The 19,714-nt window shown below is 41.8% G+C and overlaps 3 protein-coding genes across 5 annotated transcripts; 1 reads left to right on the forward strand and 2 right to left on the reverse strand.

Moving 5' to 3' along the window:
- The first annotated feature begins 589 nt into the window (after positions 1–589).
- LOC135650635 (protein ETHYLENE-INSENSITIVE 3-like 1a) lies at positions 590–5,258 on the forward strand. Of its 2 annotated transcripts, none has more exons than XM_065170125.1 (2): positions 590–891; positions 2,926–5,258. In XM_065170125.1, exon 2 carries the CDS (start codon positions 2,990–2,992, stop codon positions 4,901–4,903), a length of 1,914 nt encoding a protein of 637 aa, XP_065026197.1. In that variant the 5' UTR covers positions 590–891; positions 2,926–2,989; the 3' UTR covers positions 4,904–5,258. The 2 variants fall into 2 exon arrangements, with proteins under 2 accessions (XP_065026197.1, XP_065026198.1); XM_065170126.1 differs by lacking the exon at positions 590–891 and adding an exon at positions 1,783–1,805.
- Positions 5,259–9,977: 4,719 nt separating this feature from the next.
- On the reverse strand, positions 9,978–11,219 carry LOC104000769 (protein PHYTOCHROME KINASE SUBSTRATE 4-like). Its single transcript, XM_009422903.2, has one exon. The coding sequence runs from the start codon at positions 11,217–11,219 to the stop codon at positions 9,978–9,980; it is 1,242 nt and encodes a 413-aa protein (XP_009421178.2).
- A 1,987-nt stretch (positions 11,220–13,206) lies between these two features.
- LOC135651359 (WUSCHEL-related homeobox 11-like) lies at positions 13,207–16,083 on the reverse strand. Of its 2 annotated transcripts, none has more exons than XM_065171417.1 (3): positions 14,668–16,083; positions 14,001–14,176; positions 13,207–13,603 (listed from the first exon to the last, which is right to left on the reverse strand). In XM_065171417.1, exons 1-3 carry the CDS (start codon positions 15,158–15,160, stop codon positions 13,586–13,588), a joined length of 687 nt encoding a protein of 228 aa, XP_065027489.1. In that variant the 5' UTR covers positions 15,161–16,083; the 3' UTR covers positions 13,207–13,585. The 2 variants fall into 2 exon arrangements, with proteins under 2 accessions (XP_065027489.1, XP_065027490.1); XM_065171418.1 differs by lacking the exon at positions 13,207–13,603 and adding an exon at positions 13,611–13,870.
- Positions 16,084–19,714: the final 3,631 nt, after the last annotated feature.

Raw genomic sequence — 19,714 nt, forward strand, 5'->3', positions numbered from 1 at the left:
ATTGATGATCAAACCACTGTTTCAAAAGTTCTCGTTTGAATCCACCCATGCAGCATTCCCAGTCAGAAAATTATACTAATGATTCAACTCAATGAACACAGTTAACAATTCTTGCCTATTATTCAAGTCTAATATATATAAAAAAAATGCATCTGCAATCAACATTATAATCACATCAGCCATTGTTTTGAAACAAAAGAGCATGGTATTTACTGTGACCTTTGACTTTTCACAGGTTTGACCATGCCATGTAGATTCCATTTCCTGCTTGTTGATGCTTGTGTCTAAATGCATACCAATATAGGTGAAGTTTAGACGATTTTGTGGTGTCTGCCATTACTGCCAATCTCATTTTGATTCCCGATGGGGAATCAACAGAAACCGCAAGAGCCATGGCGTTCAATGAATCAGGGGAAACCTCCAGGAAGGCAGGCAGGCATCACAACAAGAACAGGAGGAACAGAAGCAATAACCCCACCCTCTGTAGTCTTCCATCATTTTTTTTCTCTCTCCTACCGCACGTCTTGTTTCCATCCCCAGTCAACCTCACCTCATTTACCACACCCCCCCCCCCCCCCCCCTCTCTCTCTCTTTCTCTCTCTCTCTCGCTCGTTATCAACGAGCTGTATAACCTCACATGCCACCCCGACAAGCCACCTTCCACAGGCGAGAAAGCGAGAGGCGAAAGTAGAGAGGGAGAAGGCAGGAGAGGTGAAAAGATAAGAGGAGGACCAGCTTCGCCACTTCGTTCGTCCCTTGCTTCCTTCTTCTGCAGGAATTCTGAATCTCTAACCTCTGTAGCCCATCTAAAATTTGCTCGGAGTCAGAGATGTGCAAAGGTTGGATATTATTGGGGTGAGGGAGACCATAAGCGGGGATCGAAGCTAAAAGGTGCGATTTTTCGTCCTCTTGGCTTGTTAAAGGCGCCTCCTTTTTTTGATTGATTTCTGCTTCTGTTTGGTTTCCGCTACATGGCAGTCAGGTCTTCTTCTTTTCTCGGTTTTGGAGATTGGTTGAGAGTCCTGCTTTGATCTCTGTTACAATCGCTTGTTCTTAGGGTGGCACACAAGGTCTCTCGTGGTATTCAAAGAAGAAAGGCTGTGTCGCTATCCTTGATCGTTAATTCCAAGCATTTTCTTCCCCTTTTATTCTGCATAACAATCATTTCTCTTGTTTTCTTGTCTTCTCTGTCTCGATTGCTGTACGTAATTCTTCAGCAGTGGTGAAATGTATCAAAATACTTCAAGATCGATCATTTTTCCTATTTTTCGATCGTTTACAAAGAAAAAGTTGATTTTTCGGCCATTTAGTGCTTCAGTCGCCACCAGTGGAAGATGTTATTTCTTCTCTTTTCCTTCTCCTCCTATTCTTTCGGCTTTGATTTTTCTGGTTTTTTTTTTTTATGAAGAGAAGTTTGATGATGATCTCTGACTAGTCTATGCTTCTCCTATCGGTATCTTAGATGTTTCCTGTTGTCTATCACGGGCAATTCTTCATCAATCTTGGAGACAACATCTAATAAGATTCACTCAGCTCAAGAAGTTGATGACCGGATCTGCGGTCTATTTTGGCTGCTTTGATTAGATTAGTTATGTCGGCCAAAAGAAAAGATATAAGGATGGAGTTCCAACTTCGAACCTTTTCTTTTGTGTGTGTGTGTACTGTGGATAAATTCAATTCCTTCTTTTGTTTGATACTGATTTGGAGGTTGTTTCCTTGGTTTTCCGTTGTTGACCTCTTCGGTGTCTCTTGCTGCCTCCGTTCTTGATATATCTGCTCTTCTTGCTTTTTTCCCATGTTATACGGTAAGTAATAAAGTGCTCATCTATTTTGTTTCTAAATTTGGATGTTGTGTTTGAGTGACTTTGATCTGTTTTAAAGAGCACATATTGGGGTTTTTTTCTTATACAAAGTAGATGCTTGTTGAATTTGTACGAACAAGAGAAACAGGCAAATTGGCCTTTTGTTTCTTCGAGTTCTGTTGTTTGGGAAACAATTCTTTTTCTTGTTTGATATTAGCAAGAAGACTAGAACTCATGTCGGTCTTGGTTGTTCTGTTTTCTAATATGTGGAGAAATATTGCCTATCTTTTCATAGTTTTGGAACATACATGCTATATTTGTGCAGCAAAGAAGGAACTTAGTTTGCTTGTCACTCCCTTGGCTGACCATAATGTTTCTCAAACTATGTGTTGTTTTCGTCAAAGATTCATCTGAAAATATCTAGTTTCATTAATTTGAGGGCATCTACTTGCTGAATTGCTAAAGGAAGGCTTTCGATTGATCTTAGATAAAGTCTTCAACTTTCACATGTAGAATTTGTTGGATTAGATCTTCAGTTGGGTTATGATCTGATTCTAATTTGCTTGCAAGGATTGTGTCCGATTCGAATTTGTGTTCTTCGTGTGAGAAAATTCTTAGCTTAAGATCTCCAGACTGCAGCGGTAAAGCTTGCTGGTTGTCTGTAACATCGGTCTAATAAATATTTTCTTCCTCTGTCTGTATCCTTTGTATGCCAAGTGAGGTGCTTGCTTGGTACATGTAGATAATCCAACTTGAATTGTACAGCTTTTGTTGCTTGTTAACATAGACAAAGAGCATATTAATGCCATTCATAAATGTATTTCTTCTTGTTTACACTCATGGAGCATGCTCACTTATATTGGTTGTGAAATATCTCATTCGAATTTCTCTGAAATGAATCTAATAAATGTGTCTTAAATGTCACAATTGAGAATAGATTCTGTTCCTAAGTTGAGAAAGTTCATCATTTTCTCATGATATTACTTCCATCATATGTTTGGTGAATAATAATATCTTCCAACAGCATGGCATAATTGAAGATCAATAATCTGTTTGAAGTTATTTTTTGTTGTTTAGACATGCCACTATCTGAACTTTTTTTCTCATGCTCTTGCTCTTTCAGGGAATATTGCATCTGTCATTTGACACTGAGGATATTAATCTGATTGCCTGTGCTGCTAGTAGTGATGGGGGGTCTATTAATGGAAGGCATGGTGTACCCTGGAGGTCCAAATTATGTGCAACTTTTCCCCTCAAATGATGAAAAAAATCTTTGTTATGGTAGCCTCCATCAGCCTTCAATGGGTGAATGCATAATGGGAGAGGGAGATCTGGTAGATCCTCCTCCCGAAAAATTTGCAGAGGTTGGTGATGAAGAGAGTGACGAAGATATTGACATAGAAGAACTCGAACGACGTATGTGGAGGGACCGGGTGCGCTTGAAGCGTTTAAAGGAGCAACAACAGAACAAAAACAAGGAGCAAGGTGATGCAGCAAAGCAGTGGCAGTCACAAGAGCAAGCCCGCCGAAAGAAGATGTCTCGTGCACAGGATGGCATCCTTAAATACATGCTGAAAATGATGGAGGTGTGCAAGGCTCAGGGATTCGTTTATGGTATTATTCCAGAGAAGGGCAAGCCGGTTAGTGGTGCCTCTGATAACCTTAGAGGTTGGTGGAAAGAAAAGGTCAGGTTTGACAGGAACGGGCCTGCTGCTATCGCCAAGTACCAGGCCGATAACACCATCCCTGGATCTAACAATGAAGTGGTCTCTAGTACTGTGAGTCCTCATTCCTTGCAGGAGCTTCAGGACACCACATTGGGATCTCTTCTGTCAGCTCTTATGCAGCACTGTGACCCACCGCAGCGGAGGTTCCCCCTGGAGAAGGGAGTTGCACCACCATGGTGGCCTACCGGGAGGGAGGAGTGGTGGCCTCAATCGGGCATTCCAAACGAACAAGGTCCGCCACCTTACAAGAAACCCCATGATCTGAAAAAGGCTTGGAAAGTTAGTGTCTTGACTGCAGTCATCAAGCATATCTCTCCTGATATTGAAAAGATTCGTCGGCTGGTTAGGCAGTCCAAATGCCTTCAAGACAAGATGACTGCCAAGGAGATTGCAACGTGGCTTGCTGTTGTAAAGCAGGAAGAGGACATGTACATGAAGCTGCACCCTGACACCTGCCTTCCCCCATCCTCTGGGAGTGGCCTCACAGGAGCCATCTCCTTCAACACCAGCTGTGGTGATTATGATGTAGAAGGTGTTGATGAAGACAAGAGCGAGGATGTGATTCTTCACAATCCTCCTGCTGATGGTAACACTTTTAGCCTGAGTGCAACTGTTGGGAATGAAAAATTTGTTCTGTCCGTACCGATGAAGGATGAGACTGATTGTGCCTTCATTCAAAAGAGAACTGCTGCTGAGCCAGAACTGTTGTTGAACCAGCGCATTTACACCTGCGATAATGCAAAGTGTCCACATCATGATTTTTGCCATGGATTTACAGACAGGAATGCCAGAAACAGTCACCAGTACCTCTGTAAGTATCAGAATACATTTCCTCAATCTATTGGTGCGCTGTCAGCTGAGAACTTCCCGGTGAATGAGAACAAGCCCCCGGTTCTCTCTATGTCGTCAACCGCTCAACCGACTCCAACTTCACTTGGTCCAAGCCTCAATCCTATTAGTGTCTCTGATTTGGGTATTCCTTCTGATGGGCAAAAGTCAATCAATGAGTTGATGGGTTTCTACGACAACAACATTAGTGGTGACAAGAGCTTGACTCTAGGAAGTGCTTCCGTGTTGGAAGGTTCAAATTCTTTCCAGAGCAGAATTCAGATGGAAGACACCTTCTTTGGGCAGGAGACGGGAATGGGTGGTAGTCTCTTCGAAGAAGTGGGCAGCTTGGTTCAGCAACCACAGTTCTTCGTCCGTGAGGACATGATGCCATTTGGGCAACAATTCAGCAATCAACCCAATGAATCAAGTGGTGGCTTCAGGTTCACGTCTGGATTAAACATACCTGCTGTGGATTACTCTAATGCTGCATCACAGAGGGGCATGCTGCAGAAGAAGCACGATGGATCCAACTGGTTCTACTGAAATGAGCGGTCATCATCTGATCCAGATTATCTTAGCCAAGGAATCATGAAGCCGTAGTAATGATATCATGCAATATGTATTGGAGTAGATTTTATAGAAACCTTTTATTCGGGTGATCTTCTCCTTGCAATTTATTCCAGTTTCTTCTTTATAAACCTTGAAAGAATTAGCAGTTCAGAGGGTGCTCCATAGGGTAGCCACTTATCAGATGCTCTGGGTGGGGCATCCTTAGCCTAAAAAGTATGTATAGTAGAATGATGAACTGGGTAGTTTAATCCATCCTCATGTTGGATTCTTGATAGGATAGTTATGTTTAAACTCTGTGTTGTGGTAATTAAAATATGATTTTGCGCAACTTTATTGCCTTTTAGTGTTCTTTACATATGATTTTTATACTAAAATGCGTGTATCAGAAGTTATATTTGTCTGAACAACCCTTATTCCATTGCATCCTTCATTACAACATTTTATCATCATATTCCATTGAACCTAGAAAGATCTAATAGTTATTATATGAGATCATTGAGTTTCATGTTATTTGTGCATCTTTTGATGTCTACTTTGCTCTGATTACAATTGCCTTATGATAGTTCCATTATTTTGCTTAATCCAGCTGAAATTAGTTGACAGAGTAGAGTCCAAAACCTTCTGAAGCACAATTTTGGACATGAATCTGAGACCTTCTAAAGCACAACTTCAAGTGCTTGCTGCTGCAGTTCCTGCTGTTCTGCAAATGCTGTTGGTAAAAAAAAGTTAGGCAGATCAAAGGAAAAAAGTGCCTTTTGAAACCTACCAGTTGGTGTTACTCCATTTCTTGCACACAGGTGTCTCACCTTCCTCCTTTGGATGGTGACACATCCCATCCCAAACTATTTCTCCACTTGTGACTCTTCACATGCCCAACCATACCCAAAAAGCCAGAAAGATCATGACTCATGGGTCATGCTATGGAAGGGGCAATGCACAGGTTGAGATTACCATGAGAGGCACAACATTGCTTCAACATTGGGAAGGAATGAGCTTAAACACTTTCACTCCACTTGTCCTTGATAGAGCAAGAACATGATTTTGGTATCTGCTTGTGGTTCATGATCTTCTTAAAGATCATCTTGACTGAGTCAAGGTTGCAAACAGCAAGTCAGCAGCTTTAACCCTGACCTCATTAACATGGAAAACTATAGTTGGAAGGAACAAACCTGTGCAAGAAAACTTGCTTGCCTATAAAAAATGAGCACTGTACTAGTTTGACATCAATGGAAACATCATGGTTCTGCTGTACGGCACATATTCTATACCAACTAGGGAGTAGACTTTTGTTGCCTGTAGTCAGTGGTAAAGTTTGAATTGATCTGTTAGATGTAGATGAGCATATATCAGAATTGACTCTTAGGTTGAGCCTGATAAGAACATGATTCTTGGATGACACTTAGTTATCTTATTTGACTCAACTTGATGCACACTCCACTTCCATGGAGGTCATGTCAAGCTTTTGTTATATAGTAAAAGGACTTTAGCCAAAACCTGATCAAAATGTGAGACTGGTCCAAAGAGATAACACAGATTAGTCTAAGCCTATACAAGGGAAGACAGATTCTTCACGCAAGCCTCTATGTAGCAAGTGAGAGAGCCCATCCAAGTCCCACTTGTTCATGATGTGAGAGGAAGCTTTCTGTCACTCACTACAGCCGCTGGTTTCTTCTCAGAACCCTCGGCCCACCTTCTCCACAACTGTATGGGTTTCTGACTTCTGAATTCAGTGTGCTTCTGTAGCATGCATCTGTTCTTGGTTTACACTGTCTCAGAGAAATTTTAGCATCAACAACTTGGGTCCAATTGAAAGATGTGAACTTATCTATGCCAAAGTTCAGTACTGGAAAGTTAATCCAATCTCTAAGAAATATTATGTGGGTTTGGGTTTAGGGTTAGCTCTGGAATTGGGATCCTTCTAGGGTAATGAGCACATACACCTCCTCCTCAATCTGCTTGTTGCTCGAGTGAACATGGGCTGTCTTGCTTCATGTTTCTGATAGAATCATTTGCAGGAAATGTCATTTCCTTGCACTTAGTACTCCAGTTGCATTCTTGAATGGTACTTCCAGCTCAATAAGAGGAACATTGAAGAAGAAAACATAAGATGATGTATACTTCTTGCACCAGTTAATCCTTGTTAGTTTTGTCAACATCATAGTAGTGAAACAGTAAAGACGAGCTATTCCTTTGTAGCCTAGGAGAGATGATTCAAATCATGAAAACATCTCTAAATATAGAGATAAAGTTACGTAAATTGATCCTCTTCAGGCCTTGCATTAGTGGAAGATTTAGATACTCAGTGTTTCCTTTATAAGAAGAGTTAAACCTATTATTATTTTTGCGTTAATTATCTCTTCTTCTTTTTTTTTTTGTTTCTGATTTGAATTATTTTCAATGTCACTATGGATCTCAGTGGCCTTCACTGTGTACAACCAGGAGCTCCACCATGAAACATTCGGTCTTCAGCTTGAAATTAAGGACTGCAGGTTTCAAGGTGGCACTCCAGGGCTATAATCTCTGCCATTTTCAATTAGCCCATCAAGTTGACATAGAATAAGAAAAAGTATAAAATTCTCCACCAATGTTTCCCATTCAGGAGGGCATGTCAACACCACTTTACACAAAATAGCAAGATACTTTTGTCATTTTTTCAGTAGTAGAATAAGAAGGATTGTAGCCTCTTAGAACTGCATCTTTTACTGTTTACACAAAATGAAAAGGCAGCAGCTTGTTGCAGGTTTAGGTGCATCAGCTCATGTAAAAGCTGAGGGCTCATATGTTTACAGACCAACTCTTTTGGCTCTGCATCTTGCAAGAATTAGTGCCTTCAGATATGGGAAGTTGTTGTTGCTAAGTTTCTTGTCTCAGATTGGGTTTTCATTTGGGTGGAAATGAATGCATGAATCACTGCCACAATGTAGACTTAGTCAGTAATGAGCACTAATTTGCTCCATAAACAACAGTTGTTAACTGATTCAAAGAGTACAATTACACAACCAACAGTATTGAGTTAGAGACAGTGTTTGACTAGGTATTATTCTGTGTGGGGGGGGATCAACTCCTCCCTGAGCTCATCAAGGATCTTCTCACAGCCACAACTAAATGTGTACTATAGTTGATTTGACAGGATGAGTTCATACATCTACCTTGACATTACTATACTCATAATGATCAGATAAGTCTTCCTAACAGGAGAGCTGAGTTCCCTTGTTTCACTGACAATAATATGGCCTCAATAAGAAAGTGCATACAAAACTAAGGTAACTGCTAAATCAGTGTCATTTGAAATCCTTGGTAACTCTCAAAGAGTTCAAATATTCAGTATATTCACTACAATCCCAAATCCATACTTTTATGTATACAAGACTCAGATATCATTCCTTCTCCATCTGCAGGAAAGATGTTCTTCACTTTGCAGAGAAGAGCCATTCTTGTTATCAGCCTCAGATCTCAGTTACCACTGGTATAAGACAATATATTAGATATCAGAGTAATTTTCCAGGCAATTATGTGATGTGAATGTGATCAGAAAACTAGCTTAACACAAGGCCAGGTCAAATATTTTGTTCTGCATGGACAAGAACTGTTCTAAGCATAACATCAATCCAAGAGCACTTGTGGGCCTCTTTGTCTCTGAAGGCCTAAAAGAATGGTAAGTTCATCATGCAGCATACTAGCTTTCATATATTGCAGAGCTATTATTACTCTGTGTGGCCAGTGCTGGGAGTCCTTATCAATAAGATCTTTTTGTCCATCATATAGATCTATTTTCCATTTTATCTGTTAGATCTACAAATCTAAGAAAATTGCATCATCTATAGAGAGAGTTTGGGGACTGTTCATCTTGAGCAGAATGGATGGAAAGCACAATTGTCCTACTATGCTTATGCTACACCTCAAAGATAATGAGTTTACTCAAATTTTATAGTCATATTCTAAATTACAAATATTTAGTGATGACAAAAGAACACACATGTAGTGATGTGGCAAAGTCAGGATGAATCTAAATATACATGTTTTAGGGGTTAGCTACAATCTATTTGTTTGATTTGTTTCCTGTGAGAAACAACTAATGAAGATTAAATATTTTTTCCTATAAATCATTATACTTTCTATATGAGATAAAATAGATAAAAATATTTCCTTAGGATAAAAGATGATAGCTGTCACTGTTTTCATGGAAAAAAATTGTATATACCTACATTAAAATATTTTTATGTAAGAAACATTTTTTTGAAGGATAAATAATAAAGACGAAATTTGAACTCAGCATATTAGGATAACGTATCAAAATCTTTGCCAAATACACTAGCAAACATATTCAAAATATGTCGAATAAGACTTCGAATTTTCGATCTTACCTAAGGTATAAAAATACACCACTATCAAACCAATATTTAAGGTATAAAAATATGTCAATTGAGATTTTGAATCCTCAATTTTTGATAAATAAATATAATACATCATCATCATCATCATCATCATCAGATTAATATTGAAAGTATATAAGAAAATAAAATGCATATGTATTCACAGGAATCCATTCCAAAACAAAGATGGAAAGCTTGGTCAAAGGTGGTACAATCTTTAGCTCTAAAATGTAATAAGGACAACATCAACAACATGCAGGCCATTTCTTGTAGGAGATTCCATAACAAAACATATCCCTTATGTCCTCTAATGATCAAAAAAGAAATCAAAAGTGTTTCACGAGGCTTGAGTTGATTTTGTCTACATCATGCTCGCCACCATCATAATTTGTCAATGCTGCATATTCCATGATCATTGGTGGTGAGGAAGAAGAGGAACAGACAACAACATGACTCAAAAGCAGTTCTCGTTTGGCTGCATCACCGAGTTTTGCGCAGCAAAATGTTATATAATTTCTGTGATAAATCGTTCTTGAGAATGTTGATTGTTCATTTGGCTTCATGTATTATGTTTATTATTGCAAGAATCCAAAACGTTTTGGCAGCAGAATTCTGAAGCAGAAAACAACACGCGGGCTGTATTACGGTGGGCTTCGGAACCATCACAGACCGGTTTAGCGCGTTCGAACCGCCCGACGATGCGGGTCGGACCCGACCGGGGACGACACTCGGACCGGGTTTGGCCCCACGCTCACCGCCTTCTCGCTTCGGCACCTCAGAAGCCCGCTGCCTCTCCACCTGCCGCCCGCGGCCGCCGCGAAGCGGAGCTCGCCGCAGGCGGAGGCGGCGCTGGGGAAGTTGGCGAGGCTCGCGCGGTCGAGCCCTTCCGCGGTGGTGACGCTCACCCCGGTCGGCGGCGGGGCCTCGAGGAGGTGGTCGCGGGAGTCGAGGGAGTCGCGGTGGCGGTACGTCGTCTGGGTGGAGAAGCTCTCGATCTCGAAAAGGTCCGAGCTGGCGTCGCTTGCGGCATCGTCATCCGGCAGTGGCTTCGGGATGCGCGCATGGTCAGAGAACGGGAAAACTGCCGTCTCCTTTGATGGCTGGAAGGCCTCCAGGGGCGTTCGTGGTGGCTCTTCGGCGAGGTTGAAAAAGGACGGGTTCAAGATGGAGAAAGAGAAGCCATCGGAATCGCAGAATAGGTTGCTGGAATTAGCCATCCGGCAGCCAATTTCCGCCGAAAATGGCGTCTCTAGCGAGAAAAGGTCCGGATTTTGTGGTGGACTCCCTGGAGTTGTTATCTTCACCTTTATCGTCTTCCCGGAGCCAAACTCGTTGTCGATCTCTTCCCGCGTCGCGGCCTCCGGGATGCTACTGAGACCCACTTCCCGTGTACTAAAGCTGAGATTTTTAGAGGACGGCGACGTCCGTAAATCCAAACCGGAGCGAATCGGGCTTCTGGGCTGGGAGCACTTCTCTTCGACGACGACGGACTTCATCCCCGAGCACGGGCAGCTGCGACCGAATAGGCGGCGGGCGACGGAGGAGGGCCACTTGAAGCGCAAGGCACTCGCGGTGACGGCGACGGACCCGTCAAGGGCAAGGCCCAAATGGCTGTTCCAGCTGACCTCCGACGAGGCGGTCGGCGTCGCGTAGAACGAACAGGTCCGGCCGTGCCTCGCATGACCATCAACCAAGGAGAGCGAAAAGCCGCTCCGTTGGGCAGAAAGGTTGCATTTTTGGGCGGGTCCGTTGAGAATTATGGTCCGCCTGATGGCGTCGTGCTCTTCTTTAAAGCAGCGGTCGGCGTCGAAGATGCTCAGCTCGCAACGGCCAATGCGGCGGCCTTGGTCGGCGAAGGTGGCGGAGTCCCTGCTTGGCCTCCGAGCAAAGCTTGTAGTTACTCTGTCTCTCTCCATCGCACACGCACACCGCCTAACTCTGTCAAGAGGAAAACAAGATGATTGAAAACTGAATAGTTCAGCAGATGATTGAAGCCATTGAGAGGTTTATATAGAGTTCAAATAAACAAATTTAAAGCTTTTTCTTCTCTTATCTAATAACTCTTTTTATTACGAATGCATACTTACAGTGTGACTTCAAAGCTTTGTTTACCAGCAAATACTGCTCTTTCCAATATGTTCAAGATTCCAGGTGAAATCATATCAGATCCTAATGATGGAAGGGAAGACAAATCTTTGAAAGCTGGGGTGATCAATGAACACATGTTTTGAACAGACATGGCTTTCTTGAGTTGGAATTGGAGCCACATGCAAAGAAGACATCTTAATTAGGCATGATTGTATTATGCCCTGCATGTCTTATATTGGATGCATGGACCATAGACTAGCTTTGGATTTAGATAATTAATCTTGTTTTGTTGTTTCCAGCTATCTGAAATAGTCTGCATAGATCCTTTACTGTTATTTGAGCTCAAATATTAATTGGACAAACATATCGTCTTTACCAGCATCTGCGGTTGTGCTTTTCCTCTCAAAAGACCAAAGAAGATGAGTTACTGCAATCATTCATAGACCAGGAAATGAGGTTGATGAAACTGACCCTTCATTACTACACTGCTGTTCCTTCTACTCCAACAATGAGAGGAAAAGTGCTGAGTGCATCTTGTCCACATGCCTCATTGTGCTCCCATTCTTGCATGTTGAGGTAGCATAACACATGAAGGTAGGCTCATGTGTTTGGGAGACATAAGAACACTAAGTTCTTGTCAGATCTTGTTCATTAACTCTGGCCTCATAATCTTCATCTAGAATCTGCCTACACTTTTGATGTAACCTCCATGATGAACTCTCAACCTTTCAGTACATACTTGAGGCTCTGTTTTGTTGTGTCTCCATGCAGAGTTCTACAGTGAATCTATCACTTCAGTGGACACAATGTCTCTTGGTCCTCTAACAGCATTGCTTTGATGCTTTTTGTCTGTATTACAAGGATGAAAACACTAGTTTGTGCACACAGCTGCTGCCATTATTACTTTGTCTGCAGATTAGATTGGGTCAAAAAATGCTGACATTATATGGTTGACATGATTGTTGTATTTATTATGTTACATCAGTCATGTAACCTTAGCATGAATTGACCAACTAGCAGTTTCATAGAGGTATATGATACACAAAGTTTTGTAATGATAGTTGCTAAGATGAATTACACAATCACTTTAGTCTTCCCTCATAGGGTAAGATTTGAAGTAGTTTGAGTGCAAATCTAATGTCAAAATCCACTGATTCTCTAAGCTACAGGGTATAGTTGAAATGCCTGCTTTGATGTCTGGAAAGATGAGGATTTCATGGTCATTCAGAATGTGAGAAACAAGTTTTGTATAACATGAAATAAGTATTCAGTAATATTACAATCAGATGTAAGGAGATATAAAAGAAACATGAACTTTGGTTGTACTTTGTAAGATCTAGCAGAAGAGTCAGTCATAAAAGAAGAAAGGAGGAAGCAGCAATCATTTGGTTGCACCAAAAGATCAATTCATTAAATAAAAAAAAGAATGACTTCTTTTGATTGTTGTACAGTAGTGCTTCTCCTTGACATCAAATTTACAATAACAAGGATATCAGCAGAGAAAAATAGTTTTTTTTGGCAATTGTGTTTTTATTTTGTTTTTTGGTTGACCGAATTGGCGATCGGGTTGAGAAAAATATATTTTTTTAGAAATTAGCAAAAATAGTTTGTACAATGCTGTTGTCTTCCTAGTTAGAAAATGATCATGATATACCTTGCTCAACCAAAGAAAAAGTATTCCTTGGTTGACATATATTATATTCCAATTTTTGGCATGTATTGCAAGCTTCATCTTGTCCATTATAGATTTGGAGGGAAATCATTATATCTTGAGAGATGTTTTCAGTCATGTCCATCTTGTAAGATTCAGAATAATTAAGGAATCCATAGTTCCAAGAAGTACTGTTTCTGCTGTACTCCACAAATGCAATTGGATAAACAAACATACAAATACAATATGTTTGTTTCCTGTTCTCCCAAATACAAACACCAGCAAGTGCACACAAGTTGAGACTCTTCAACACCCTCTTTCTTCAATCTATTTGAAGAAAAGACTCTTCAACACCATAACAGTAGAAAAGCTACAGCAGCTTTAGCCACAGTGGAATAAGACACATGATGTTGTGGCAGCTCATTGAAGTGTCAAGAAGAGGTGAGCTCTCTTCTTCTGAGATCCAAATCAATGAACCATCCTAAGTTCTGGTCAATGAAATCATTGAAGTCATTTCATTCTGCTGATGCCATCTGTCTTACACTAAGTAGATTGAGATACCTGTCAAGGGACAAGAAATCATATGAACCTTTTCAGAAACATTAGGTTTACATCAAAACACACACAAACATTAGAGAGAGAGAGAGAGAGAGAGAGAGAGAGAGAGAGCCAAAGGATACAACTAATTTGAGCATGCTCATTTAAAATCATGTGTCTTCAGATTTGTAGCCTTTGCATAGAGTAGGATAAGAAAACAAATTGTTTTACTGTCTGGCAATATAATTCCAAATGATAAATAACATAGAAGCATCAAACCAAGATAAATTCCTGCATGAGTATATATAATAGTGTTTAGAGATCGAAACCAATGATTCTGAGCATCAGATGAAATGAACTAAATAACATTTCTATGTACAATTACCAATCACATTGACATGAATTAAATAGAGCAGCTCACCAAGAAATAACTTTCACCCATCTGCAAGCTCTGCAGTAGAATTCCATATTCATTGATCGGAAGAAGCTCCCCAGAGGAATGGACGAGCGTCACATTTTGGCCAAATGTAGCCCTCAAATCTATAGGACCCCTTGGAACCTCTGAAGGGATGCCATTGATGAAAACAGTAATAGTCCCTGCATTCATGCAGCTAATAATGAAATTAATGCATGTTATCTCTGCAATTTTCCCCTCAGAATCATAATTCAGTGAGTAGAAAAGCAGTGTTCATGAAGGAGCAACTGATTAATATGCATAGTTTATGCTCATCATGTATGCTTTCCTGTGATCTAGCATATATAGCAGGTCTCATCAACATAACAGGAAAAACCAAAACCAATGCAGTAAATTGCTTGACGATCTGCTTCTCTTCTTGCTCAAAGAAGATACAAAGCTTCCTTATGGTCGACAAAGTGAGTACAAGGATTGTAATCCGAATTTAGTTGTGATCTATTAGACTGATCAAAAAGATGTTCTTGTTTTGATACTGTAAAAAGCTTGATAAAAAGGAATTCCAGTTTGATGAATTCAATCCAAGAGAGCATTGGTCTAATTTAATTGAACTAAATACCATCAATGCTCGATAGAAAGCTTGTGCAAAAGGGCGAACACATAACCATGCACTAACCAGGTTGATGGTCTAGGGAAGGGCACACATAAGGATTCTGGCCACTGCCCATGAAGCCCATCTGGCGTGAGATCGAGAAGAGATCATCACCACCTCCGTCATGCACCACCAAGCTAGAGAAGGAAGACGAGGCAGAAGAAGAGCAGGGAAAGAAGCTGCCTCCTCCGGAAGAGTTATTGGACGATGTGCTCGACGAGCTGGAGGAGGCTGGTTCGTACAGAACTGCACCACCCGAAGCTTGCAGCTGCCGCTGGCGGCGGCGGGACCTCGATCTTCGGTTCTGGAACCAGTAGAAGACGTTGGCATCGCCGACGGAGCCGAACCTCTCGAGCAGCTTGCGGATCCTCACCGTCTCCTCCTTGGGAGGGTTAACCATGCCGCTGTTGAAGATGGACTCCAGTATCAGGATCTGCTCCGGTTTCGGGGTCCAACGGGAGCGGACGGCCTCCGCGGCGGTGGAGCTGCGGTTTGGGCTGTTCCTCTGCTCATCCATGGCGATGGTGAGGTAGGTGATGGTGGGAGACCGAAGTCAATCGGAGTGCAAGAGGAGGAGGCGGAGGAGGAGAGAGAGAGAGAGAGAGAGAGAGAGAGAGATCAACAGTGCTATGTGCACAGATCGCCAACCACACAATGCTTCCACAACACAACAAGCGTGTGCTGAGTTATTTATAGATGGAGAATTCTCTGGATCTAATTAGAACAGACTAAGATGGCTAAAAAGACATCATCCATGTCTTTTAGATTCATGCGATTAATCTGATGTAATTGCATGCTCTTCCCAACAATTCATGCATCGAACAGATTGACCCTCATCAGGGAGGGCACCTATGTACATCTTACTTCATGGTTCCAAAACACTGTGTGAGCTTCTTCCTAGGTTTCTCGTGTGGACGGTCCAAAGGGTGGCAAGGAAGGGTTTGGCTCTGCACTGTAGAGGAGCATGTGATGCATGGGGATGTGGGACGCTCCCAGGAATGGTCAAAGAACCACAGCGCTAATTTATTAGGGCTGACGTCGTGTGGACGGGCACAGAAACCCACAGATGACAGCAGATGAAGAAGAGGAAGGAGGTAAAGGGTTGGCCCAAAGTTCGGTTCACTTTGCCGTCTTATCACAGCAGAAACCGATATGACATCGGAGACTGCGGAGGCCTGATGGTGTTGCTTGGCTTTCTCACCATTGTCCCCTCTCTCCCTTCCACGGCCACCGAAGGACCGTCGTAGTTTCCCTTCACCATTTCACATTCTTGGCTGCGATAGCCAGAAACCATGCAACTCCATGCATGCAGAGCATCACAAGCAAGAAAACAAGGCATTTAGATGGCCTTCTACCTTCACATCACGTGAAACGGAGTCTATCTTCTTCTTGTCATCACAGGTCCAATGGAACCACAGCATTTCTGACAGTCTTGCTCTGATTACCATGGAATATTTCCTCGAAGTTCTTTACTAGCATGTCGTTTCTGGATCTAATTATAAGGCAGCAAAAGGACAAACCGCCCGGTGGAATAATCTGATCCTTGATTACGTGCGCTAACTCTTTCCATCACGTAGTGAAACCTGCCTAACCCCTTGTTTGGTGCAGAGACTCATCTCTGGGAATAATTCTGTCTTCCATGCGCTTCCTTTAGTACTAACAGCACCCTAGAAACTAGGGCATGAGACCGGAGGTGATGATTCATCGAGCAAATGGAAAAGAAACCTACCTTTGGTTGGTGACATTAGTCAAAAGAGTGAAGTGTGGGGTTTCATCTGTCAGGTTGCGCCTTTCTTTTAAGCACTTGAACTATACATTCTGCACCATCAATGATGAGGATGTGATCAACCTGCTCTCCAACGAAGATGTTGCATGTCAATGTTTGATGCTGCAGCTGCGTCAGTTTCCTATCTCAAAGATTCTCAGATGGGCCCTCCATGTGCTACACTTTTTTTGGTGCAGCCTCATTCTTCGTTTCTAAGTCGATCTTAGAATATGTTTGCACTCTGTCTTTTAAGGTTTTCTGTTGTTTCTATCTGCTCGATTAGATCTTTAGATCAGATCTGTGATCTATGATCATGCACCTAATAAAAACTATACTTGTAATGCTAAAAGAAAGGCCAAAAAAAAAATACAAGTTTTGTACTATCATTGAGGAGTGGATGCAAAGAACCTTTTTTTCTGATCCCCTTTGCTTTCGGAATAGTTCTGATGTCGACTGCATACATTGAACGACTCCATAAAGGACATGAAACATCATAATTATGCAGACAATTCGGTGTCTTTTGTGAGCCGGAAAAGCCGCTATCAGTTGAGCTACTGAAATGGTCTGCACATCGATCATCCAAGTTCTATGCGGCAAATCAACTGCTGCATCCACCTGCACTGATGGAATGCATGCACGCTGCAGCTTCATCAATGTAATCCACCATACGCAAGTGATTCGTTGAGGAAGCAATCCCTGGATAGGTTCATGCACCTCGAGTTGATGATGATAGTGTGAGGCACAGGGCAAGTACAAGTCCCTGATAATTAACTCAATGCTATGACTGATTGGGACGCAAGTTTATTCTGCTTCGTACGCAGCTCTTGTGTACAAGCAAGCAGCACAGTAGTCCAAGCAGGGATGGGACCAAACGACGACGACGACGACAAAGTTTGGTGCAGTGGGGAGTTCTTCGTTCTCTAAGCCAACCCTTCTTCCTGTTGCATGTGCATGCCCCCAAAGCCAAGCCATGCGTTCTTGGTCGGTGTCTCTCAGCAGTTTCTCTGATATATTCTCTCCCTCCTTCTCTCTCTCTGCTGCTGCTGCTGCTGCTGCTATTGCTGCCGCTTGGAAGGTGATTGCTGTACTTCACAAGGTCTCGTCTAGGGTTTTGGGCCATAAACGCGTGGAATGGAGTGGATAAACTAGCATGGAGTGGTGAGATGAGATCTTTGGATCGGTGGGTGGCCATGGTGTTGTGCATTCCTTTGCACCCACTGATTCCCTAGACTGCTAACAAGTGATGTCGGCAAAGATTTGGTCGGCTGAGGTGCACAGTTCTGATGTTGATACGAACTTCCAATATATGATCGGTGTGTAGATCGAGTGTTGTCGACTCTTCTTAGTGATGACGGTCCAATAATATGCATCATGTCAAGAACAAATGCTATGAAGACTTCACATTTAGAAAGCCACCCAGCTTAATTATGAGCTTCATGGGCTAACATGCAAATGTCATGTAGCAGATATTACTACAGGACCTTCCCAGCCCAACCTAGTCAAAGACATAGTCTGTTCTCCTTCGACTTTCCTGCAAAATTTATATAGATATATATCCTTTAAACAAGGATTTTTTTTATTTTTTATTATCATCCAAAAAATAGCAATCCAATTATTATTAAATTATTTTTTAAAAAATACCCCACTTTTTATTTTTCGTAAAGCTATCCTTCACTTTTAAATTTATTTATATTGACCCTCTCCAGACCTTTCAAATTTTTTTACATCGAAAAAAGTTATTTATGACGTAATATGTAAATTAAGAGATATTTTGAAATTGTTTGAAAATAGGAAAAATATGGCACTTTGTGAGGAAAAAATTATGGAGAAATCGCTCATTATTATTATTCCTATAATAATTATTATTATTATTATTATTTTACGTTTTCTTCACAGTGAGAACTTCCAATATCGTACGCTCCCCCCCCCCCCAATCGTACACGTGTCCTGGTCAATGCACCAACGGCCCCCACGCACGTGTTACGACCTCCCTGTCGCGTCGACGTCACAGTGGAACGCAATAAAAGCGTGAGAACCCGAAACGCCAAAGAAACGCCCCGGGAAACGAACAGAAAGGCGAGCCATAAATGCGTAACGGAAGTGAGTTACGAAACGGCTCCGTTACGATGCCCTGCCGTGACCGAGACATGCGTCGTGTACGTCCAATTTAACGCCATCCGTAACGGCCGTTTTCTTCCCGCTCCCCCCCCCACCCCCCGGGAAGCGCCATGAAGATTTCCAACCACTGTTGCCAGAGCTCTTGAGAGACTCTGCAGGCTGTAAAAGGAAAAAAGAGTAGAGAGGAAAACAATTTTGTGGGATATTCTTGTCATATATGATCTGATTAAAATGGATAAGAAGAGAAAATAGATTGAGAGGAAAATGCCAGGAAAAAAAAAAAATGGTTTCGGGAAGAGATAAAAAGGGGTGGGGTGAGGGAAAGAAGGGAAGCAGCTCCCTCTGCTGTCCCCCTGCCCACCTGCAGCTGCCCTTGTGAAGGGCCATCACAAGTGGCTGTCCATCATGGCCCTACTCATGGCAGCAGGGAGATGAGTGCCTACTTGCTGGTACCTAAAATGACAAGGTCTAAGGTGACACATATAAGTTCTGATGGAAGGAAAACCAAGTGTGTTAAGGTTGTGTGTTCTATTGAAGAGTCAGATGATTAAGCTCTTTTATTCTGTGGGGACATGAGAGTTGGAACACCAAGTGTTCTCCTTGATGAGATTTCTTCGACTACAACACTGAGTGTGACACTAGACGAGCCACTTCATGTACACCTTCAATGTGCATGTTTGGTCACCTTCATTAATTATATTTGTCATTCTAACAAGGAAGATTGCCCATGATTTGTAAGGTTTACAGTGATGTCATGGATGTCACATTGCCTCTGTGCTATCTCTGAAGGAAAGAAGATATCACAAGCAACAAAATGAAGATGACAGCTTCAAGACTGATGTGATCTAATCAGTCAACATTCCTGCATTTAACCCTTTCTTTTAAGCAGCAAATATTGACTCATAAAAGGCAGATGGTGGGAGTACGATTAGGTTCAACTGGGCTACTCTGTCAAACCAGTAGTTTTCAAACAACAAAGTGGAATTTAAAGCAAAGCAAAGCAAGCTAATTGGATTATAATACATGAAAGTTTTGTTCTCAGTTGCAGCACAAAAAAGATGAATGTCAAGTGTGGCTGATTACTGCATGCTTATAACACAAAATTGATGACTATAATTCCCAAGGAAGAATATATCAACTTTGGGAGAAGAGTGAAGCTGAAGAAAGAAGGAAGGGTTGTGATGAGGC

This window comes from Musa acuminata, chromosome BXJ3-10 (assembly GCF_036884655.1).
Source record: "Musa acuminata AAA Group cultivar baxijiao chromosome BXJ3-10, Cavendish_Baxijiao_AAA, whole genome shotgun sequence".
Lineage (NCBI taxonomy): Eukaryota > Viridiplantae > Streptophyta > Magnoliopsida > Zingiberales > Musaceae > Musa > Musa acuminata.